The sequence below is a fragment of the Physeter macrocephalus genome, chromosome 12 (genome assembly GCF_002837175.3).
Source record: "Physeter macrocephalus isolate SW-GA chromosome 12, ASM283717v5, whole genome shotgun sequence".
In the NCBI taxonomy this organism is placed as follows: Eukaryota; Metazoa; Chordata; class Mammalia; order Artiodactyla; family Physeteridae; genus Physeter; species Physeter macrocephalus.
The window spans coordinates 17848534-17874361 of NC_041225.1; the positions used below are offsets into that span (position 1 = coordinate 17848534).

Below are 25828 nucleotides of genomic sequence, written 5' to 3' on the forward strand. Positions count from 1 at the left end.
TACGGCAAAAAAAAAAAAAAAAAAAAAAAAAAAAAAAATATATATATATATGGGGTGGGGGGCGGAATTAGAAAAGGGGACTGAGTGGAAACTAAACTCCCAAAGAACTACCTGTGTGTTCCCTGTGCACTTTGATGGCTGGACTTGGTTCGTCCATCCTCAACCTGCATCCATCACACTTTGACCGAGATATTTCAGATGAGGAGGTGACAATGGAAACCTTTCCTGCAAGCAGTTTTGCTACCTTAAAGCAAATCCTGGACATTTCAGGTTTTAAACTCTGGCCCATAGATTGGCTCTGGGGGGTGGGGGGCCGGTGGTGGTGGGGGGTCAGTGAATGCCCTGTAACGGAATGTGAAATGTTATGTAGACGCATTTTTCGAGGAGAGGGACATAGCTTTCATTCCCATCTCTAGGCAGCTATGTCTTATTCAAAGGTTAAGAACTGATGCTTTTACAGGGAGTAAATGTTGTTGATTTCTAATAAAAGTCCATTTATCCAGCATCTGATTATTAATAGAAAAGAGGTATATTGATAAGTATAGAACTTTAGCTAGAGTATTATCAATTTGTGAATATATGTGAAATGGGGAAAATTTCTGAAGTGATTAAGGTGATGTATTTTTCCTTCCCTATGGTCTCTACCCTACGAATTCATGGCTTCTGATGATCCAGGGAAAGACTAAATACCAGCCTAAAATAAAGAATCGGCTTAGCTCTGCATTTCAAACTTGGTTGGTTAAAGCCCAGAGCAAGTCAGGCGCCCTTGTAGGAGAAAACCACTGTTTTTTAACATAATAATTTCCCAAAGCTTGCTTTCACGTATCAAGATTTGGTTTCCAACAGTGAGGTTGGTATTAAGAGCAGAACTTGGGGCATAGCCACATGCAGCAAGGATCTTGGGGGAGGGGAGAGAGGGGAGGGCAGTATATTAGACCCAAGGGTCCTGGCTGAGTCTGGAGGCATCTGGGGCACAGCTTAGGGAGATGGGAAGCCTTTCATGGGCCAGCAGGGCCTGGGGCCAAGATGAAGTGGCCACAGAGTGTGGGCACCAGGCACTGGAGCTGTGGCAGGGACCGTGGACATCCTGCTGGTTCCCCCAAAACAGATGAGACTGTCCACACTTCAGGGAACCACAGCGCAGGGGGTCCGGGGACTGGGAATGACAAGAGACATTTCAGTGGAGGCCAGCATGGGGATTCCAGGCCCTTTCCTTGCCACCCTGAGGATGGGGAGCCTCCCCCTGGGATACAGGTGTGGAAGGGGAATCTCTCATGACCCTGATATGGAGTCTGGTCTCCGACTTAACTTTCTGCTTCGTTTGCTTTCATGCCATCCAAAGGACCGGGGCTCCCAAGCAAGAGGCAAAAGAACAAAATGATACATCTTTTTTTGCACCTCTGAGTTGTCCTGTGTAAATTCTGACCTCGCTTTAATTTGGCTTCTCCAGAGATAGGGAACAATGGAACCTGCAGAGCACACCCGACTTGGTCCATCCTGCAACAGTGATGCAAGAGAGGAAGCAGGGCAGCAGGACCTCTTCTTCGCCAAGGGGAAGCTCTCGCCTGCCCTGAGATTAGCTGGGTGTGGTTGAAGGCTACTTTGGTGGCAAACACATCTATGGCGCTGAGGCTGTCCCCTCCCCACCCCTTTTCTCTCAGACCACCGGCGAGTCAGTGACTTCTGCGCCTCTGCTTCCCCAGATAAATGGGGCCCAGTAATATGAATGGATGCTGAAGCGGCCTTGCAGAAGGGGACACACACGGGGAGAGGGTGGACCATTTATGGCAGAGCCTGCCACTCACGCTGGCCCCGGCACCACGTCTCACACTAGCTCGCCCTCACCCCCAGCATCCTGAGCCTCCCACGCCTCACATCTCTTATGTGGGGGAACACAGACGCGTGCCTGGAGCCCAAACACAGCGGCTCACAGGGAGACTCCACTAAAGCTTCCTGGACGGAGCCTTAACAGTGAAGGGAGAACTGAAGAACTTGAGTGTGGGCCCACTGCCTGATGTGCTCTAGGGTCACTTTTTCTGCTCTTCACAGCTGAAGAAATGAGGCTGAAGGACCATTTTCAACACATCACTAAATCACATTCTCTTTCTCAAAGGATCTACAAGGACCTCCTCTTGCCCCTCAAACAAAAATCCAAATTCCTCGGGCATCCATCATCTAACAGCCATCTTTCCTTGCCAGAACACCTACAATGTGCTCCCACTTTATATGTATCATCTAACTGAATCCATACAGGTAAGCAATACTGTCGCCCCTAGTTTGTAGATGGGGCTCAGAGAGGTTAAGTGAAATGTCCAAAGCTGCAGAGCTACCAGGCACCACCAAGGCTAAACCCACATTTGTCTGGGCTTAAAGACCAGATTCTCTCCCCTGCTGCTTTGCCAGTCTCCCATTACTCTCTGGTGTAGCCTCACGAAAGAGGGACCTCGTTTCTTTTGATAAATGTCAGTCTTCAACCTAAAATGATAGAATTAGATTGATTTTTGGAGACACCGCTTACTCTCCAAATAATACCTGTGGCCTTCTGTAATCCTTAACTGCATCATGTTTTGATGTCCATAGCCATGTCATGTATATAAATCTTGTGTCTTCAACAAAGCCAAACACTGCTTTCCAGCAGGGGCCAGGTCTCTGCTTCTTTGTATCCCTCGCAGAACCCGTAATAGGTTGGGGGACAGCATGCTATGACTCTGCTCCTACTAATAATGACTCACAAGGAGCTGTCACTCCATTTGTATCACTTATTCCTCAGAACAATGTCACAGATTAGACGGCATGGGATTATCCGCCATTTCGGGGATGAAACAATTGTGGCCAAGGAAGCTCAAATAGCCAAGAATTAGGTGGCAGGGGAGGAGGGTGGACTCAGGGCTTGGGGTTCCTTTCCTGCCACGCTGCTGGCTCTGGTCCACTTCCTGAGCTGTCCATCAGGGTTTCTGCCCAGTGCATTTGATTGTTTCCTGGCTTGCTGCTTTGTATTTCCATCCAGGACGCTCCTCTCTGATCAATCTTCCCTCTGATTAGTGTATAAGCTCTCCACCGTGTACTTTAGTCTCCACTTCATCTATACCCTTCAAAGCACCCACTGCCACATACCCCACAGATGCCTAATTAAGGAGAAGTCTGTTGAATCAATGAATAACCTGTATCGTGTACCTGCTGATTTTCAAGAACAATCTAGGGCAGCATTTTCCAAAATGTGCTTTGAGTTCATATATCCCATAAAGAAAGGTTTCCATGGTCAGATACATTTGGGAAATGCCACAATGGAGAACACCGTTTACAAGAGCAAAATTAAGGGCTGAATGATGCCCTACGGTAAAGAAACAGGTGACACCTACTTTATTCTGGATCTCCTCAAAATCCTGTGACCAGGCTCTTTCTTGTCCCTGCAGCATCCTTCACTTGGGGAACACCGGTCTAAGGAGCTCCGTGTGCTGGTGTAAACGTACTAACTGAAGGGCAAGGCGCTTCCCCCTGTGAAGCTCTGGCGTGAAAGGATGTCCCAGGCCAGGAAAGAAGATACAGCTCAAATGAAAACACTTAGGCTGAGGACAAGGCAGCAAACGTCAGGCCACAGAGAGGGGATCTGCAGTGATGGAAATACTGTTTTCGGGGTCTCTTCCGTGCTAGCTTGCAGACAAGGGGTTATACTATGGTGGTTCATGTGAAATGCAGTGGCTTTCTACAGCCACGGCCATAAACAACAGCGCGTGTGAAACTCAGGAGAGCCAAGTGGGTGTCCAGTGCTGGACGCTGAGGGGGAGAATGCAGGTGTCTTGGGATATCATGAGGGTCTCCTGCTTTCACATCAGGATATTTCCAGGAAGGAAAGGAGGGCCACAAATGTTCTGCTGCAAAGTAGCGTAAACAGGTCTTCACAACGCAACGTGAGGTGTGTGGCTATAAAGAGCTGGATTGTCCTGTGGGGGGGGAAGGAAAAGGGGTCTCACTGCTCTCTTTAAGGGGTCCTGGGCCAGCTTGGCCAGAAGAAAGCAGAGATGCCATGGAAACTCGGCAGGTAACGCTTCCACTCTTTGCGACTTTCATTCTGCAAACTCACTGTATTTCTTTCCTAATTTTTTTTTTTTTTTTTTTTTTTTTTAATTTTTGGCCATGCCACACGGCTTCCGGGATCTTAGCTCCCCGACCAGGGATCACACCCGCGCCCTTGGCAGTGAAAATGTGGAGTCCCAACCACTGGACCACCAGGGAATTCCCTCATTGTATTTCTGAAGGGCGTGTGTCTCTAGTCACCTTGGGAAAAATGTTAAAAGAAACTTTACTTTTATTCCAAGGAATACATTCCTTTCCAGCAGAAATAAGTCACCTGCAGTGCGGCTACATCTCTTGTCACTCCTGCACTCCCTCCGCATAGAGAAGCCAGGAGTTGAAAGCTACACACGGCCTCAGGCAACTTAAACTTTGAGGCCTGTGTTAGCAGACTCCCCTCCTCCTCCTCAGCTAGGGGCCTCTGGTAGCTGCTGGAAGAAACAAGAAACGGCAAGTGCTTCCTTTCATCACCAAACAGTTCAAGTCTTTGTAATTATCTCAGTGACATTTAGAGAGAATCTGCTTAAAGCTCTTTATAGCTGTACTTCTCCGAGGCTGCTTTCAGCCTCACCTAGAAACTCCAGGAGCCACATTTCAGTGTGCAAATGAGACTCAACTTCCCTGAATTTAACCTTCAAAGTCACAAAGAGCCTGGGGTGGAGGAAACATTCACAGACCCTAACGCTTTTAATCCACCGCCACTGTCCCCCTTGGCTCTTGCGATGTCCCTGGAACCCAGTCCTTTCTACTAAATATTCTGGAGTTTTTCGACAAATGAGAGCATAAAGCTCGCTCTGAAGAAGCCCGGTTAACGCCTCTGTTTTATTTAACTCCTGTATTTTTGTTTGTTTCAAATTATTCCCATTAGAATATCAGCTCTGTGAAGACAGGAACCTTCTCTGTCAGATCATTGCTGTCTCTCAGGGCCAAGCATCATATCTGTGGCAGAGACTCAACAGATCTTCGTTGAAGGAACACTAAATGAGTGAGTGAATGGATGAATGAATGAAATGATGAAGAAGGAAAAATAATTCAGCTTCTGGGAAAAGTCAGGATTATATCAACATATGGCTTTTATAGGTTAATGTTGCTAAGGGCCTTCCCCTTAAATTGGGAGATAGGGATAGAAAGATAGATAGGGAAAGGGAGAGAGACAGAGACAGAGACACAGGTACACAAGCTGGAAACATGGGTCTTGCTGGCCCTTAAAGGTGCTCCTGGGGACTTCCCTGGGGGTCCAGTGGTTAAGACTCCACACTTCCACTGCAGGGGTCACAGGTTCGATCCCTGGTCAGGGAACTAAGATCCACACGCATTGCGGTGTGGCAAAAAAAAACAAAAACAAAAAACAACAACAAAAAACCTCTCACCGCCATGGTCTGCGTACGTGGGTTTGATTTCATTTTAGAGCATATTTAGAAATTTGGGCCCAGAGTGGTACAGAAGGTTGTCGGTAAAAAGTTAAATCCTGTGAGCCACAGTAACATCAAATGTTAACACACTCAAGAAGAAGCATATTTTATTCCCTCTTTAGAAATCAAAGTCTACCCTTACACATCCAGGGACTAGAGAAGTGTGCTCTCAGCCCTCTCTCAAGAATCCATGCTCTGAATTACTACTAAATTTTCCCCTTTAAAGTAGAAGTAGCAATGGCTTTTATTGGGACCTTATAATATTTTTATACGAGGCACCTGAATCTTCCACACAGATACTCATCATAGCTATAAAAATTTTCATTAGTATTTGTAAGTTGATGCTAATTTTCCCATTTATATTTTCACAAAGAAAACAAAGGAGGTTTTATTCATATTTATAGCCCTAGTTCTCCTAATCTGTGATGAACTGAAAAAAGGTAGGATTCTAACCGCGTCTAGTCCACAAAACTCCTTTCCCCGTGATTTACGGGGGCTCACACTTCCAGGCGGGGAGCTGCCCTGTCTGCTTATTGCCTCGGCTGACCCTTAGGGAGACCCGATGCTCAGGTGATTTCCAGTCAGTGCTGTTTACAGCATACTTGGAAAGTTCCGGAAGTCAAGATAGAGGATTTTGGACCACAAGAGATGAAGTTTCTAGACTTCAAAGGCAGCTCTGTGATTAGGAGCACTGTGAGGAGGGGCTGGGGGAAACGAGCCTAAACCAACCCTGGCGGGCTGCCAGGAGGTGGTGGCCTAGAGAGGTCACGGCGCCTCGCAGGCCGGTGTCACAGCCCTGAGGCTGGAGGAGCAGGAGGTGTGAGAGCCACACTCGGAGGAAGACTGACTTCGCTCACCGGGTCGGGGAGAAGCAGGCTGGGGAGGCGCTCAGAGGCCAGCGTGTCCTTACCTCAGGGCTGGAGTAGTGGGGAGGCTTGCTGCCCTCACTCTCGCTGGAGCTGCTCTCGGTCTCTGAGTCAGATCCCGAGCTGCTCTCCGAGTCGCTGGAGGAACTGCTGCCGCTGCTGCTGCTGCTGCCCTTGCTGGAGGGCACGGAGGCCCTGCCGTTGGCCTGCGGGAGCCCGGCACTGCCAGCCCACGAGGCCCCGGGAAGGAAAGGGGAGGAAAGCCAAGTGAGCAAACGCGCATACACCACCGAGCGAGCTGTTGTTCCGCCAGCCTGCGCATCTGTCCGCGTCACCTGAAGCCCCAGAGCCACCGTCAAGGTCAAAGCAGCCTCACGGTTGTAACAATGGACACACGGGAATTAAATTGGGAGTGAAAGTCGGTGCCGCTTGGTAACCAGGCACTCGTCAGTGTGACTAGTTTGTGTGATCGCTTTAGAGGGGAAGGTGGTGTAATTGCAGAAGGACTGTTTCTATTTTGCTCCTATTTCTGGGAATGGCTTTTCAGATGCATTCCCAATTTCAATCACCGACAAAAAGGCAAGGAAATCTAAAACGCTTGAAATATTTTGTGAAGAATGAAAATGTCTGTTTGCTTTATTTTAGGAAGTGGGCTGTGAGGAAGGGCACAGTGTCCTGCTCTGTGCTCTCACGGCCTGCTGGAAGGTTCCGGGGACGGCAGGACCGACAAAGTTGTCTTGCTTCCCACCTCTTCCTGCCCACAGAGTCGAGTCCTGTAGTCTTTACAGGAGCCGGCTTGCTGTATAAACAGTCATTTTCCTTTGAGCCCTCTATTAGAGAACTGAAGATCCCTCACTCACACATTTTTAAATATTCTAGACTTTACAATTCAACCCCAGTACTGTGGCTTATGGCAACACTATTGTGAATTATACTCGATGTGCATATCCCTGCTGAAATTTGCCAGAAAGTTACATACTCAAATTATAGACTCAAAGAGAACAGGAAACATGGACACTTCTCATGGTAATTAATTAACCACACAAAGTCAAATCACACACATCCAGCCAAAGAGTGAGCCAAAAAGAAAGCTTCAATACTCACATAATAGTCAACATCTTCAAAGTCCTTTATTAATTGCATTGAAACACACCTGACTGTTTTTTCGAGGTCAAACTCTAAACCCAGAAAATGCAGTGACCACTTTTTGAATGTTGAGTCAGCAAATATCTGCCTGCCCCTTCCAGCTGGGACAGCTGCTTCAACAGGAATGCGAGTGAAGGCCCAAGGCTGAGGGAGCTTGTCAGAGTTTATGGTCTCAAGTGCAAAGCAGCTAGGACAAGGTAAAGGACCCTTTTCACCCGCCCCTTAAATCTTTGACAAATGGTTTGCTCAAGGACAGAGTCTCATAAATTCTCAGTGTTGGGGCAGGGAGGGGGGGCTGTTTAAAACTCACTGGAACCTTGCTTCTCCCAGAGGAATGATAAGACAAGAAGCTGTCTTACAGGATGTACCTGAAAGTCAAAGCACTGTTTTGAACTGCAGGCTTAGGGAAAAATGGAGTTTGAACATAACCTTCCCTAGTGGTTTTTATTTCTCCTGCCAATGTCATGGTCCATACCTACTGTCTGACAAAATTCTTCAACGTCAGACAACATCTGCACCTTTACGCCTTGCCTGAGCTGCAACAATTCCTTTTCCAGCCTGCTGTTTGTTCTGGTGTTGAGTGAGGGATCCTGGATCTTTTTACAGAGGCTGGGAAGGGACGGTTAGTGATCAAAGGGTTGTAATATTTCTTTCTTCCCTTATGAACTAAAATCCATCTTTCCTGGCGGCTGAGTCGAAATGGCTACTATCAATGGAGTCATTAAAAAAAACAACAACAAAGAAGGCTGTTAGATTGTGACTGAACACGAACGGCTGGGATCCATGTTAACAGTGTGTCAGTAAGTCCCCCAAACACTGGGGAAAAACTCCAAAAACAAACAGACAAAAACCCACCCCAACCCAAACCAACCAACCAAAACGTAAAAACTCCCCAGAGCCAAACAACACATGGTGGTGGAGGAAAGAGATCTGTCTCCCTGCCACACGCTGGAATGACATTTGCTGAAGACTAGGAAATTAAGAGAAATAAAGAGCATTTTGATTGATTTTATATGATGGTCAAAGGCTTTGATCACCAAGCGGTACATTCTCCCGCTTTCATTCCGACAACAGAGGACACTGAGGCCGCCGCTGTGTGCACCTGGTTGCCGTGTTTGCGGCAGAGGCAGCAACGTGTGTGCAGTTCCCTGGGGCCTGCGCCGCAAAGTGACTGTCTTTTGAAAAGCTGCACTTTAATTTCTGGGAAAATGTCCATTAAACAGTTCCTGTGCCGCCTTCCTTTTCTGACTGCTGTCCTATCGTAATGAGAGCCACTAGCCCGGCGAGGCAGAGTCTCTGATCTGAATTAGATTGGCAGAAAAGCCTTAGAGTTTTATGTTTTCCTTCCTTAAATTAGGAAATTGACTTAAAACGACAGTTCTACTGGCATAATTATTATTTGCTTTTGAAACCCGCCGGAGAGCCAAGAATTTCAGGTTTTCTTCCTGCTTTGCTTTGAAGCGCTGTGAGGCCCCAGTCCTCTGGAGTCGGGGCTGAATACATTCATGTTTCAATGGTCCTGGTGGAGACAGTGTCGCTGGAAGCAATCCACGTCAAGGATGGGGGCAGGCTTGTGTGCAAGGGCTCTGGTGGCTCCAGCTGTGGGAACACGATAACTACCCCTACCTCCAGGAAGCCTGCTCCATTAACTCGCCTTTGTGTGGGTCTCTGGGGGACAGCTGGGGGGACAGTCATTCAGGACTCAGCACAATGACTGCTCTTGCCATGAGCACATGCATTTGCTTTGCCTCTGCTGGCGGAGCTGCAGCAGCCGGGGTGGCAGGATAAAGAAGCCAGGATGGTCATCACTGCAGATGAGACCAGGGTGGGCTCAGTTAAGCCAGGAAGGCTCTTCGGAGTGATGGAATCAAGAAGATGGAAAAAGACATATCAGACAGACCCTCCTGAAAGAAGACTTTAAGCTTTATATAGTTAAAATTGCAAACTGCAAAGTTTGGTGTGCTTTACTAGTTGTCATGCTTCCATACCAAAGACGCTAACAATTCTTTCAACTGAATTAAAAAAGTAACTTTTTTCTGAAATGATAACATGGATTGATTGACATGATGACACAGCACTGGACAATTTTTAGGAGAGTTCTTGGACCCTCTGCTATTTCAGGAACATGGTGCCACTGAAAACGTGTGGGCATGAAAACATCACTGAGGTCACGGATTAAAAGCCTTTGTGTGTCACCAAACTTAGCACAGTGCCTGAGGCGTAGTAGGTATTCACCTGTGATTACTAAATGAAAAGAATCAATAGAAAAAAGTCTATCACTAGGTTAATGAGTTAAAGGAAAAAGGATTTAACCTTTCAAAAAGGTTACAATCTCTCTTTTCTAATAAAAAAAACACTTAAGGGGATTTCAGCCCCTCTTGTGCTCTTCCAATGTTAACACCACTTCCTCGCACAGAATGTCTTTAAATGTACTCTCAATTTCATCTGCTATATAATATGAGCCCAGTTCTCCCCTGGATGGTTTATTTACTCTTGGTATTTTGATTTCATGAAACGTTTTGCTGGGTTTGTGAGTGGCCAAGACCAAATACACGTTTGGGGGAGTCCCAGCTTTATTCTAAATGATCTGCTTGCTGTGTCCCCTCCTTTGGCTGCAGAGACACATTCTCTTCTGAATCTGGCCTGGGCTGAATGTGAACACAGACAGTAAAAGAAGAGATCTGGAACCTAAATGCCTGGATCTTACAGGCATGGGTGCTCCTGCCAAGTATATTGCGGGGTCTGGGTCAATATCCAACGTTGTTCACGAGCTTTGAACTAACAAGGAACTTGGTGGCAGGCTCTGTGCCCGGTGGGCACTGTGTGGAAGGCCGTGAGGACCAGAAGCCTGTGGGCACGCCACTGGGATGGACGAAAGGTTAATAATTTAGAAGAGGTCCCAGCTCCTTCTCATTCAACACTCCGGATGAACTCAACACATGCTTGACTTCTAAACTGTAATCGATGCCCTGGCAATGGTGTTCCTTTACTGTTGGCATCTCTATTGACATTAACTGATCTAAAATTATAACCACATAATGAGACATGAAAATGGAAATCTGGCACAAGGAGGTTCGCTGATAGGACTGTTGGTCTTGTACTAAAAGTTTTTGTTAGCTCTGTAATACCTCCAGGAACAAGTCTTCTATTAAACATAGTTTTTGAAGCTCTTCATGGTCTGGCCTCCATCAGATCTTCAGCCACACCTCATAGGGTGCACCCCCAAACCTTGTCTATAATAAACTTCTCACCGTTTTGACAACCTGCGTGCCTCTGCATGCGCTATTTTCTATGCTACGAAGCCCTCTCTCCCTTTCTTCTTCTGGGTACCTCCAACTCACTCTTCAGGACTTGGTTGCAATATTACCCTATTCTGTAAAGTTTTTCTCAGTTCCCCCAGGAGTAGTTAATATTTCCTCCCCTGAACCCCTTAGCACATCACCTATTTTCCTTTTGTAGCCCTTACCATACTAACGATAGGAATTATCTACTTTATCCTTGTATCCCCAGTGCTAGCAAGGGGGTGCGGCATGAATAGGTTGTCAACAACTATCAACTGAATGAATGAAAGAAAAATGATTCTTGACAGAGTAAGTCAATGCATTTTATTATACTATGAAATAGCCTATGAGATGTTCATATATTCACATACGTAGTTTTTCTGTTGCCTTGGGGCTGCCAAAGATTTCATAAAACAGATGACTTAGAGAGCTACTATCTACATCACTGGTTGAAAATCCAGAACCTATAGGGGTCAGGCAAGTAGCATAAATGAGTGAAGTGTCCAGTTATAAGAGAAATAAATGTCTAACACACGATGATAAAGACAGTGGACCCTTGGCTCCCCAGTGGGAAAGTGTCAAGCTGGATAGCCCTGACTGGTCCACTGCTTCCCCAGGCCAGCAGATCTCTGCCACGTGGAAATGAGAGCCAGTGTTACCAAATCCTTCAATTTTTTTTTTTTCAGAGGGAAGCCCCGAATCCTGATGTTATATCAAATCTCCTGATTTTAAAACGCTAGTAACTAATTTGAGAATTTTTAACAATGAAAAGTTTCACTTTTTTTTTTTGGAATGAGACACATCTGTAGGTCAGATGAGGCCCGTGGGGTACCAGTTTGAGATTCGCTAATTTATGTCTTACTCTTACACCTTCTGAAAGCCTAAGATGGTTCCATTTAGAAGAGACACAAAGAGACCACAACCAGGAGTTTCGCCTCTCTCAGGGATTCAGGTTAGCAGGGACAAACAAGAGGTTAGCCAAATACACTTATTCTCTCAGCCCACTTATTGAAACATCTAAAATTTTAAAAAAAATTACTGATTCAACAAGAAAAATCTCAAATAAACAACTTAACCTTACACTTAAAGCAACTAGAGAAAGAAGAACAAACAAAACCCAAAATTAGTAGAAGGAAAGGAATCATAAAGATCAGAGCAGAAATAACTGAAATAGAGACAAAGAAAACAATAGCAAAGATCAATGAAACTAAAAGCTGGTTCTTTGAGAAGATAAACAAAATTGATAAGCCTTTAGTCAGACTCATTAAGAAAAAAAGGAAGAGGACTCAAATCAATAAAATTAGAAATTAAAAAGGAGAAGTTACAACGGACACCTCAGAAATACAAAGGATCATCAGAGACTACTGCAAGCAACTATGTATGCCAATAAAATGGACAACCTAGAAGGAATGGACAAATTCTTAGAAAGGTACAATCTTCCAAGACTGAACCAGGAAGAAAGAGAAAATATGAACAAACCAATCACAAGTACTGAAATTGAACTGTGATTAAAAATAAAACTCTTCCAACAAACAAAAGCCTAGGACCAAATGGCTTCACAGGCAAATTCTATTAAACATTTAGAGAAGAGTTAACACCTACCCTTCGGAAACTCTTCCAAAAAAATTGCAGAGGAAGGAACACTCCCAAGCTCATTCTACGAGGCCACTATCGCCCTGATACCAAAACCAGACAAAGATATAACAAAAAAAGAAAATTACAGGCCAATATCACTGATGAACATAGATGCAAAAATCCTCAACAAAATACTAGCAAACTGAACTCAACAACACATTAAAAAGAATCATACAACATGATCAAGGGGGATTTATCCCAGGGAGGCGAGGATTCTTCAATATACGCAAGTCAACCGATGTGATACACCACATCAACAAATTGAAGAATAAAAACCATATGATCATCTCAACAGATGCAGAAAACGCTTTTGACAAAATTCAACACCGATTTATGATAAAAACTCTCCAGAAAGTGGGCAAAGAGAGAACCTACCTAAACGCAATAAAGCCCATATACTATAAACCCACAGCAAACATCATTCTCAACGGTGAAAAACTGAAAGCTTTTCCTCTAAGATCAGGAACAAGACAAGGATGTCCACTCTCACCACTATTATTCAACACGGTTTTGGAATTCCTGACCTTGGCAATCAGAGAAGAAAAAGAAATAAAAGGAATCCAAAGTGGAAAAGAAGAAGTAAAGCTGTCACTGTTTGCAGATGACATGACACTATACATAGAAAATCCTAAAGATGCTACCAGAAAACTGCTAGAGCTCATCAATGAACTTGGTAAAGGTGCAGGATACAAAATTAATACACAGAAATCTCTTGCATTCCTATACACTAACAGTGAAATATCAGAAAGAGAAATTAAGGAAACAATCCATTTACCATTGCATCAAAAATAATAAAATACCCAGAAATAAACCTACCTAAGGAGGCAAAAGACCTGTACTCATAAAACTGTAAGATAATCATGAAAGAAATCAAAGATGTCACAAACAGATGAAAAGATATACCATGTTCTTGGATTGGAAAAATCAATATTGTAAAAATGACTATACTACCCAAAGCAATCTACAGAGTCAATGCAATCCCTATCAAATTACCAATGGCATTTTCACAGAATTAGAACAAAAAACTTTTACAATTTGTGTGGAAACACAAAAGACCACGAATAGCCATAGTAATCTTGAGAAAGAAAAATGGAGCTGATTTTAGACTATACTACAAAGCTACCGTAATCAAAACAGTATGGTACAGGCACAAAAACAGAAATATAGAACAATGGAACAGGACAGAAAGTCCAGAGATAAACCCACGCTCCTGTGGTCACCTAATCTACGACAAAGGAGGCGAGGATATACAATGGAGAAAAGACAGTCTCTTCAATAAGCAGTGCTGGGAAAACTGGACAGCTACGTGTAAACAAATGAAATTAGAACACTCCCGCACACCAAACACAAAAACAAGCTCAAAATGGATTAAACACCTAAATGTAAGGCCAGATACTATAAAACTATTAGAGGGAAACATAGGCAGAACACTCTTTGACATAAATCATAGCAACATCTTTTTGATCTACCTCCTAGAGTAATGAGAATAAAAACAAAAGTAAACAAATGGGACCTAATGAAACTTAAAAGCTTTTGCACAGCAAAGGAAACTATAAACAAAACGAAAAGACAACCCTCAGAATGGGAGAAAATATTTGCAAATGAAGCAACTGACAAGGGATTAATGTCCAAAATATACAAACAGCTCATGCAGCTCAATATCAACCAACCAAACAACCCATTCAAAAAATGGGTGGAAGATCTAAATAGACATTTCTCCAAAGAAGACATACAGATGGCCAAAAAGCACATGAAAAGATGCTCAACATCACTAATTATTAGAGAAATACAAATGAAAGCTACGATGAGGTTTCACCTCACATCGGTCAGAATGGCCATCATCAAAAAATCTACAAACAATAAATGCTGGAGAGGGTGTGGCAAAGAAGGAACCCTCCTACACTGTTGGTGGGAATGTAAATGGGTACAGCCACTGTGGAGAACAGTATGAAGGTTCCTTAAAAAACTAAAAATAGAGCTACCATATGATCCAGCAATCCCACTACTGGGCATATATCCAGAGAAAACCGTAATTCAAAAAGACACATGCACCCCAATGTTCATTGCAGCACTATTTACAATAGTCAGGACACGGAAGAAAGCTAAATGTCCATCAACAGAGGAATGGATAAGGAAGATGAGGTACATATATATATAATAGAATATTACTCAGCCATAAAAAAGAACGAAATAATGCCATTTGCAGCAACATGGATGGACCTAGAGATTTTCATACTGAGTGAAGTAAGTTAGACAGAGAAAGACAAATATCATATGATATTGCTTATATATGGAATCTAAAAAAAATGATACAATGAACTTATTTACAAAACAGAAACAGAGTCACAGAGGTAGAAAACAAACCTATGGTTACCAGGGGATAAGGGGGAGGAGGGATAAATTGGGAGACTGGGATGGACATATACACACTACTATATATAAAATAGATAACTAATAAGGACCTACTGTATAGCACAGGAAACTCTACCCAATATTCTGTAATGACCTATATGGGAAAAGAATCTAAAAAAGAGGGGATATAAGTATATGTATAACTGAATCGATTTACTGTACACTGGAAACTAACACAACATTGTAAAGGAACTATACTCCACTAAAAATTTTTTTAAAATTTATCAAGTGGAAAGGAACCCTCTCTCAGTACTTCCAACCTCCAGCTCTGATTAATTGTATCAAAAGCCGATGAATGAAACAACCAAGCAGGTCTCTTCTATAGTCACTGCCCATTTTATCACCCAGTCAAAGTAGGCATTACTTAATTTAGTTAAAAACCATTATTGTGGAAATTAAGCTCTGATTTTAAAAGTCTGTGTACCAAAGCTAGAAAGAACATGTATATAGATAGCCTTGTGCGAAAAATGACTCAAATAAGTGCGGTTCTAAAAATGTTAAGGATAAAAAGGTGGGTGGTTCTTTAAATTTATGTTCAGAGTAAATGGCATGGGGGTAAGGGATGATAGTGGTGTGACCTTTGCTGGACCTGTGGTGCCAGGTACCGCAGAGCCATAGCTTGTGTGTGTGTGTGTGTGTGTGTGTGTGTGTGTGTGTGAGAGAGAGAGAGAGAGAGAGACAGACAGAGAGACAGAGAGAGAGAGAGAGAGACAGATAGAGAGACAGACAGAGAGAGAGAGAGAGAGAGAGAGAGAGAGAGAGAGACTTGAAAGACACTCAGCCAGGCAGAGAGCTTGGGACAGAGGAGTCAGCTTCTCCCAGGAGAAAAGTGTAACTGTGAGAAACCACACAGAATCATAAAAAGTAGATGAAATCAGCTATGAGAAACTAATGCAAGTTACAATACCACTTGTTGACAATGCAAAAACTGCACATTTTTCATTAATCTACAAAATCAAACAAAGAAAAGTTCTACAAATAAATCAGAATGGAGCACCCAGATGCCAGGGGAGGACAACAGCCATATCCCAACACAAAATAGCAACTCAGGACAATGGACAATACCTCCCTCAAGACCAGAGACCCTCAGGATTTTTGTAGTTGTTACTTTATGCCTTGGTCTCCTTCTAGGTAGGGACAATAAGGATCCTAATAAGGGACAGAGCTGAGATTCTACTTCTAGAAATTTACCCTATGAAAATAATCAGGTATGTTTAAAAACATTTATCTACAAGGATATAGGCTCTTATGTTACTTGCAATAGGAAAGGATTTGTAAACAACCAAAATGCCCAACACTAGGGGATTATACACCCTTATGAGAATACTTTTCAGTACTATGTAGTCATGATAAACATATTAGAGCAGAATATTTACTGTTGTGAAAAATTCTCATTCTGTATTTGTGAAGCAATGGGCTTTCCAGTATGCCAGTCATCTGAGGGCAGAGAAATGGATCAGGACTGCCTAAGTGTTAAATCCTGCTTTTTCCCTGGGACAGAGGATGGGGTTTCGCTGACTCAGGGTTTTGCTTAATAATCAGAGGGTCCCACTGTCTGTAATCAGGCTCTGACATGGGATTATTAAGAACACAGACTGGGTAAGTCTTCTTGACTGGATATGTGAGGTCCAAGCATAAAAGGACTGAGGTGTAAGTACTCTGTTACAACCTCCAAGGGCACCTGGGGTACACCTGTTCCAGCTTTGTCTCAGCTGTGTTTCTGAATTCTTTGCCAGATTAGTGGAGGACCTCACAGGATATCTGTACATGGTCTTTCCCTGACAGTCTGCTGGCTACAAAGTAGCATGATCGTAATTACATTAAAAATTTATACAGAGAAAAAAACACTGTAAGGATATATACTCCTCAAATGTTAACTGTGGATATTTTCTGATGGTGGAATTACAAGGATAAATATTTTTTGAACTTTCCTATTTTTTCCAGTTCTTCATTTTTTTCACCGACAGAACATATGCTACCTTTTAAATGTCTATTTCATTGTGGAAGATGATTCTACTACTATATTATTGAATTTACCTTGCTACTATTTTAGTTAGCATTTTGGGAAGATCTATGTTTATAGGTGAACTTGACATATATTTACATTGATCTATTTTATATTTGTGGGCAATTTTTGGCAGGTTTTGCATCATGGTGGTTTTAGCTTAAAAGAATATATTGGATAGTGTTTTACCTTTCATAGTGTTCTATCTATAAGGAAAGCTTACATAGTATGAGAATTATCTGTTCCTTGAAAGTTTAAAACTTATCACCAGTAATAACACCTAGTCATAAAGTCTTTTAGAATGGCAGTTCTTTGGTTTATTTGACAATTTATTTCTTGGTTTGTCCATTTCTTCTCTTGTCAATTCTGTTAATTTTTTTTCAAAAAATTCTATTTAATTTATATTTTCAAGTTCATTTTACAAAATTTATATAATAGTCTCTTAAAATAAAAAATTGTATTGATTCTAAATTTTGTTTTCTCTTCCCTTTTTCTTTATTATATTTGCCAAGGGTTTGTCTATTTTATTTTATTTTCAAAGAAACAGCTCTTGATCTATATAATAATTGGACTATTTTCCGGCCTTGCTTCCTTCTACATTTTTCAGGATTACTTCATAATACTTTTATAAACTTCTTGAACTTCTTGAGTTGTTTGTTCATCTTGGCTATTAAAAAAATTTATTTATTTATTTGGCTGCACTGGGTATTAGTTGCGGCACATGGGATCTTTTAGTTGCGGCATACGAACTCTTAGTTGCCGCACGCGGGATCTCGTTCCCTGACCAGGGATCAGGAGATCCCTGTCCTGTCCGTGTCCTGTCGGAGAACATTCTCCACCCAGCTATCTTCTCTGGACTGAAGGCTTTGAATGATCCAACCCGGGATCCCTGCGTTGGGAGCATGGAGTCTTAGCCACTGGACCCCCAGGGGAGTCCCTACCTTGGCTATTTTTATTCTTTCTTAATAACGGAAGCTTTGGGAACTATCATTTTGCCTTTGAACATTCCTACGGTTGCAAGTGATCATCCTCATTATGCTGTGTTTTTCATTTCTTTACTTTCTAAATAGATTGTTGTAGTAGCTTTAAATCTTCCTTTCATCAAATAGTTACTTAGAAGATTGCTCTTCAGTACAAGCTGACAATTAAGAAGGATAAACATTATGTTTAGGTCCAAAAATAAGCATGGGGGATATAGTTTAGCCTATGTAAAAACTTCAGGCAGGATGGTGGCTTCAGCCTGAAGGGGGACTCCAAGGGCTCAGGTAAGACAATCTGTTAAAGGTGAGAAGCAAGGGGTAGGGAACTAGGATCGGAGAGGGAATGGCTTGGGGAAGGGATAAAGGTCAGAAAGAAGACTTATTCAGCATGGCACATATCCTAAGGTCTCTGAAAGTTTCTGCCGGTCTTAGGGGAGGATAAAAGTCAAGAGAACTTGCCACATTTAGCAGGAGAGAAATTTAGTAATATAGGAGGTCTATAAACTTGGACATAAATCATGCCTCATATTTCAAAGCTGATCCTGTGGTAAGCATACGGAATGCTTTGTGTTACAAGCCAAAGCAACCAGAAATCCTCCTGATCAGTCAATGGGGCCGTCTACATAGTTCTACCAAGGAATGAAGAACTAATGGCCAAATTCCAATTTTATGAAAGGCTTTGGAACATAAGGCTTGATCATCAATTTCAAACACCAGAGAGCACAGATGTCACCTCATGGGGCCCTTGTCATGTTCCAGATTTCTGACCTTTATGACATCAAATGTTACAAATGACAGTTAAGCCATTAATTCTTTTTTTTTTTTTAAATTTTATTTATTTTTGGCTGCATTGGGTCTTCGTTGCTGCATGCAGGCCTTCTGTAGTTGTGGCGAGCGGGGGCTCCTCTTCGTTGCAATGCACGGGCTTCTCACTGCGGTGGCTTCTCTTGTTACGGAGCACAAGCTCTAGGTGCATGGGCTTCAGTAGTTGCGGTGCGCTCAGTAGTTGTGGCTCGCAGGCTCTAGAGCTCGGGCTCAGTAGTTGTGGCCCACGGGCTTAATTACTCCACTGCATGTGGGATCTTCCCGGACCAGGGATTGAATCTGTGTCCCCTGCACTGGCAGACAGATTCTTAATCACTGCACCACCAAGGAAGTCCCGCCATTAATTCTTAACCAGCTGTCTGGTGCTCTGCTTCCTTAGCTTAGATGGGTGCCATGGTTTGGGAAATCTGTTTGAACAGCACCAAAACATTCTTTTAGGATTCCTGAGTTTACAGCATTACTGCCCAACTAATAATACTTGCTAAGGAATGTCAGTTCTTCTGTTCTGGAGTCAGCCCTGCTTTTGGAATTACCTGATTTTCTTTTTAGGGATGGGTGAAGAATTTTCTCTTCCAGATGAACCAAGAGAAAAAATAGTTATTGCTTGGAGTTCTGGGTCATATTTGGAACAAAGTTTTACTTTCAGTTGACTAAAGACCCACATGTGACCCAACCAAAGAGGATGACATTTCACAAATAAAGGAAAAATACAATAATGTACAAATATTCATTGGTTCCCAAATAGTCCTGGACCTGTTGATATTTTTTTTCTGTTTCTAAAATAATATTTAATTAATTTACTTTAAAATAAAGGCCTGTCGGAGAACATTCTCCACCCAGCTATCTTCTCTGGACTGAAGGCTTTGAATGATCCAACCCGGGCCCCCTGCACTGGGAGCACGGAGCCTTACCCACTGGACCACCAGGGAAGTCCCATCTACGTTTAATCTTCTGAGGAACTGTCAGACGGCTTTCCAAAGCAGTTGTTCCATTCTGCATTCCCACCAGGAGTGTATGAGGGTTCTAATTTCTCTACATGCCTGCCAACACCTGTTACTGTACATCTTTATGATTCTGGCCATAGTGGTAGGTGTGGAGCAGGAGCTCACTGTGACTTTGTTGTGCATTTGTCTCATGATATTGAACATCTTTCCATGTACTTATTGGACATGTGTGTGTCTTCTTTGGACAATGTCTATTTAAGTCCTTTGCCCTTCAAAAATTCTTCATTAATGAATTATAATAGTTCTTTATATAATCTAAATAAAAGTCCCTTGTCAGATATACAATTTGAAAATATTTTCTCCTGTGTGTGGGTTGTCTTTTCCCTTTCTTGATGATATTGTTTGCAGCAAAAACACTTTAATTTGGATGTAGTCCGATTAATCTAACTTCTTGTCCTTACTTGACTACTTTTAATCGTAATAAGTGCTTGAATTTATATGGTTCGTTAACATTTTTCAAAGCATTTTCTTTTCAAGTCCCTCCTCTGAGCCTCACAATAAACCTATAAAGTAGCAAAGTCATTATGTCTACAGAAGGCAAAACAGAGAGATTAAGTGACCGACTCAAGGCTGCACACCTAGTGAGTGGAGGAGAGAGGCTGCAACCCAGATCTTAGGCTCCTAAAGCTAACCTGCTCTCTGAAGAGCCAGACTTCCCCAGCAAGTGAGATAAGCTATCAGCCTTTCTGGCCTCAGCCACATTTAGAGAATTTGTACCATGTGAGGCAGAATGTTGGGTAGGCTTTAGAATCAGATGGACAGACCCAGATGGACATTTGACCTCCTCTGCTTGCTGGCTGTGTGACCTTGGGGAAGTTACTTAACCTCTCTGAGACTCAGCTGCCTCACTGGATTAACAAGGTAATAACAGCGCTGACCTCACAGGGCTGCTAGGTGGACCAAATGAGAACATGCTTGTAATATTCTTAGCACAGCGCCAAGCATATCGCAAGCGCTCAATACATAAGTTTAATACTGGTCTTTAATTTTTAAGAACTCTAATACTTCTTCCAACATGGCAGCCCAAACAAACAGGAATTCCTCCAGTTTACTGGCGTTCTTTTTTTTTTTTTTTCCTTCGGTACGCGGGCCTCTCACTGTTGTGGCCTCTCCCATTGCGGAGCACAGGCTCCGGACGCGCAGGCTCAGCGGCCATGGCTCACGGGCCCAGCCGCTCCGCCGCATGTGGGATCTTCCCGGACCGGGGCGCGAACCCGTGTCCCCTGCATCGGCAGGCGCACACTCAACCACTGCGCCACCAGGGAAGCCCTACTGGCGTTCTTAACTCACTTCACCCATCTGGTCATTCCATGGGATTATAAAATGTCTGATCAGGAAAAAACCTGGGAGATTAGCTACTCTGTCTCCCCAGAAAAGGAATGTCCAAAATGACTCAGCAAATGAGCTTTCCAACACTACTTCTTAGAAGTCTCCTATTTCTGTAAACCTGGCTGTTTTAGTGCAGAGCTCCAGACGGCTACGGCCTTGAACGAGGTCAAAGGCAGCTCCCAAGGGAGGCTGGCGGGGCTCAGAGAGACTGGTGGCATCCGGAATTGTGTCTGGCTCTTGAAAACGCTCCTCCTAACCTCATCTCCATCGGAATGAACCAATTCCATTTCGCTCCTGTGTTTAAAGCAAAGTGAGCTTCTGAATGTCGGCACGATATGGTGTTTAATTTGCATCTCGCCGAGGAATACAAGACTTCAGGGTGATGAGCACAAGTTTATGGAAGCCAAATGACAGCATCTGAGACGCAGACCTGTGGCCGTACCCGCTCAAGCTGTGATCTTGCGATGAGCTGTCGTAAACCAGGCTGGGTTCGCTCCTCAGATAAGGACTCTCAGGGCAAGTGTGTCAAGTATTATTCAGGGGCTTCTGCGGGAGGTGCTGTGCAGAAGGGCCTTCTGAAAGGCTATGTGATAGAGCACAGCTGACAGACGGTGTGTAGTGATAGGGAACAGGGATGACAACTAAAATAAGCAAAAACATAGTAAGGAAGGACATGCAGGCCTCCTGTGAGAAGCCCCAGGGAGGGGTGTTTCCAGGAGTGGCTAATTCACAGGCTCCGAGGCCTCATCAAGGACCCAGGCTCTTTCCATCTGCTCTCACTGCCATCCTTGGCTTGTGTGCAGGCTGACGTTCCTCACGGCCCTCAGAGAGCCGCGAGTCACCGCTCAGAGCTGACCATGTGCAGAGACAGCAATGGTCCTGTCTTATTTCCCTCATTACCCAGACTACCCCTCATGTCTCGCTGGGCTCGCACTGTGTCACATGACCACGACTAAACCAGTTCCACAGCAAGGGTAATAAGACCACGAAGATTGGCTTGGACCAATCAATAGTCCTTTCCTAGGACTGGAGCCTAACCAACCTCCCCTGAAGAACTTGCAGCTCAGGGTAGGGTGAACCGAACAGGGGGTTCTCTCTGTAAGGAAGTGAAGGGTGCCTCTTGGACACGCCATCATACAGCCTGCTCCATCCAGGAGATCCTGGACACATGCCACAAACCCAACTTCCCAGTGACCTGCTATATGATCATCAAGGTGAGCTTGATGGGTCATCCCAGCTGAGGTTCAAGGAGAGTGAGGCAGCCTGGAAACCTTCACACCCGGGCTGTATTCATTCCCTGAAGGGCTCCACCTCCCCATCTATTAAGACATGGGCTTGGACCAGATGACTGCTAAGGTCCCTCTTACTACTAATATTCTTTGTAATTAAAAACCCAGTGACCCTCATTTTAGTTACTTATCCCTAGAAATGCCTAATACCAAACTTTCTAACTAGGAGGTATGTTCATTTCTATGCAATTCTTTTCCTTTCCCCCATTCAGGGTGATGAGCCGTGGGGAAGCCAAGAGAAAACCAGAGAACATTGGAGCCAAAAGTCACGATGACTTGTTACTGCTAGTTAGTCCGGATTGGACTATAACATGCTGTCCTGTGTTTTCTTCCTGGTTGTGCATGGAGGTTACTGGGTAACAGTTGAGCATATGCCAAATGCTTAGCTCTGCTACCTCTACAAGCCCAGGTAATCGCAGACATTCTTTTGACAACCATGCCTTGAGCCTCTGATTCGTCAGGTGCTGTGCTGGGAGCTGGAGATTTCTTATCTTGCCACATGTTGACTTCATGGATGAGCTGAAGGCACTATCTGCCTGAAGCCAGTCACTTCCAGAGCATCTTCATGTAGTTTTAGGTCAATGGGGGTTTCTCTGCCATTTAGAATTTGCCCGGCTCCTTCCCTGCACTGTAGCTTTGCACTTCACCTGCCCGGCACTGTTCTGAGCGTCCTGGGGGAAAGAAGCACCGTGCTAATCCATGCCCTCAAATTTGGAGGGCCTAGAACAAAGTTCCAAAGAAGACAGTGTATGTTAAGTGCTAAATTCTGCGATAAAATTCTTAGTCCTAAGAATTTAGAGACCAGGAGAATAAGGAGGGATAGCGTTTTCAGGTAGGAGTCATGGAGGAAGTGAGAGCTGAGCTGGGCCCTGACCACAGGTAGGATTTCTCTGGGAGATTAGAGGCAAAGCAAGCCTCAGGGCAAGGGGGTGGAATAATGGCGCGAAGCCAAGGCCGACCAAGAGATGGAGACCCACCAGGGCGGGTGTGTAGGGTGAAACAAAACAGGCTCAGACCAGAGGGTGGAATCATTTATCCTTCTTTCTAGTTTACAGAGTCCAGTACCAAGTAGCCCTTTAATTAATTTATTTATTTAGGTCCCAGGAGCCCGCGCCTGTGATGCAGCCTCTTCCTCGATAGTCTGGACAGCGAACCAAGTCCCCCGGGAACCCTGGAGCCTGAGGCCTGCGGGCTCGCGCATGCGCAGTTCACGCCCACGCACCTGCCTTCAGGTATCCGAGTTCTCGAGAACCACATGGACACGGCGGCCCCTCCCACGAAGCTGGATTCCGCGGATCTCCGCAGTCTAGCCCTTATATTTAGGCACACGGGTGATGATGAAAAGAGCTGGAAAAATAGACTGGGAGTGACTGATTTCCTGGACCAAGTGAAGTGAAGTTCTATAAGCCAACATCCTATGTAATTTAAAAGAGTAGAGACTATTCGGAGTGGGACACTCTTGAGAAAAACACTGGACCAGGAGTCTCGGTGCGGGCGCGGCTAGAGAGGGGGGCAGATGAGTCAGGGAGGGGCGGTCCCCTCCAACCAGTGTGGCCCCTGCGAACACACCCTTCAGAGGCTGCGCCCCCAAGAGAACACTTGGTGAGACGTCATGGTTGAAAGCAACCCCCATGCACAGAGGCCAGGAATAGCTGAACCTGTGAGAGGGAAATGACCACGAGGACATTCCAGTCAAGGCAAGACACGTTCGGGCCAGGCCTTCGTTTTGTTACGGTTTGCTGAACATGGAAAGGTGCTTTATGGGCGGGCTGAGCAAAGAGGGAGAACAGAAGAGCAGGGGAGGTAAGAAAAGGAAGGGGGAGCAAAATAAACTAGAATGTGGGCAATATAATTTTATTTGCTTTATTATTCCTGAGTATGGTGCCAAGTTAGACTGGGTCCTGTGACTCCCCAGCTCCACCATCGTGGAGCATGTGAGCAAAATCCTGCTTCACAAATGAGCCGCCTGCGAAAAGGAGAAGAATACCAAGCATCGTGCCACAGGCCAATCAAACTCTCAGCCCAGGCCCGGCCTGATGGGGTGATTTCTCCGGGGAGGGTCTGAATGGTCCCGTGCATCAGCCGGGGACGAGCCCTCAGGCCTGCTGAAGCCTGTTCTTTCACTGGACACCAGGATGGAGTCAGGAAATGCAGTCAAGGCCCCAGCAGGCTCTGGGGAAAGACAGGGGGACTGCACCTTGTCCCGGGGACAGTCCCTGCCTGCAGGCAGCTCCCGCTTCAAACCGGTTTGTCTCCTTGATCAGAATCACTCTGCTTCAAAGGTAGTCTCACTTTTCTTTTCCCAGTGAGGAACAAAGGAGCGAGGGGATTCACAGGAGAGTTTTGATAACAGGAGGAAGAGAGGGCAGGGGCAAGGTCTGCAGCCAGATGTCAGAGCACGGCTGGCAGCGTGTGCCTCGCGTGATTCCAAGGAGCAAAATGCATTTGGGACCTCAGAGTGTCACCTGGGAGAATGCACTCCATGAGGACCTTAAGACCTTAAAAGACAGGCCTTTCCTGATGCTAAATAAGGGCAGTGACCCGGCTTCCCTAAGCCCTGGAGCCAGGACCTGACACATAATTTGCAGGGCTCACTGCAAAATGAGTATGTGAACCTCTTATTCAGAAGGCAGGGAAACAAGTGTCATTACAAGCACTAAGATATAGAGCCCTTCTTTCTCCCGTGGTCTCTCAGTATGCTACCGCATTTTTTATTTGCTATTTCATGCCATGCTCTCTGAGCCCTAGGATACTTGTGGGGCGAGTATAATCCCTCACAGGCTTTGGGGGGGGCGGTCTTATCAGGTGGTGCCCTGGCCGGGGGGTTGTGAAATTGAGCCAGGCGTCTCCCCTTCCCGTAGGCCCACTGCCCCAAACCAACATGGGCATGGGGTAACCTCCGAGGGTATTGTGACCTTTGCACCAGGACGCATGAGGCACCTGGATCGGGTCGGGGGAGGAAGCTCACCCCCGAAGAGCTGCCCATTGAAGACCCCGGTGCTGCCAGCTTGGAGCGGAGAGGGCTTTGCGGTGCCCTGGGCGTGCTACCCTACCCCGACCCCAGGTGTGTCCACGCCCTGCTGCGGGTGCAGCAGTTACCATATGCAGGTTGGACAGGGGAGCACTAGATGGGACGAAGGCACCAGGCAGGGATGCAGACGTCTGAGAACCCGTCGCAGGAAGGAGGGTCTGCCCGTGAGCCAAGGCTCCAAGCCCCTGCCGCGTGCTCTGTCGTCCCACTGGACTTCGCTTACAAAACACAGATTCAAGGATCAAACTCTTGAGAATTTCAAGAGGACAACTGTAGAGCATTAAACCGAGTGTGGACCCTCTGAGCATGGTGCTGTATGACCACGTGGGTCAGCGGCCCATGAAGCTGGTCCTGCCCAGAGTGCAGCTTTCTTCTACCTCTGTCCTCCTCTGAAACAAAATGCCCAACACACAGGCTGTCTTCCTGGCTCCTGGGGTGGGTGGAGGTCCACTTCCTGCTTATAATCTACCCAGTTACCTATCTGCACGAATGCCCCTACTTGCTCGCTACTGTAAAGGTGGAAGAAAATTTTGCAGACTATC

General features: G+C 44.9%; 1 protein-coding gene across 1 annotated transcript in view; it reads right to left on the reverse strand.

Moving 5' to 3' along the window:
- Positions 1-25828, reverse strand: part of AFF3 (ALF transcription elongation factor 3) — a 586002-nt gene that overhangs the window by 42333 nt on the left and 517841 nt on the right. Inside the window, exon 12 of the mRNA XM_028496803.2 lies at positions 6394-6571. Within this exon, the coding sequence (XP_028352604.1) occupies positions 6394-6571 (178 nt within the window). The remainder of the gene's footprint in view (positions 1-6393; positions 6572-25828) is intronic.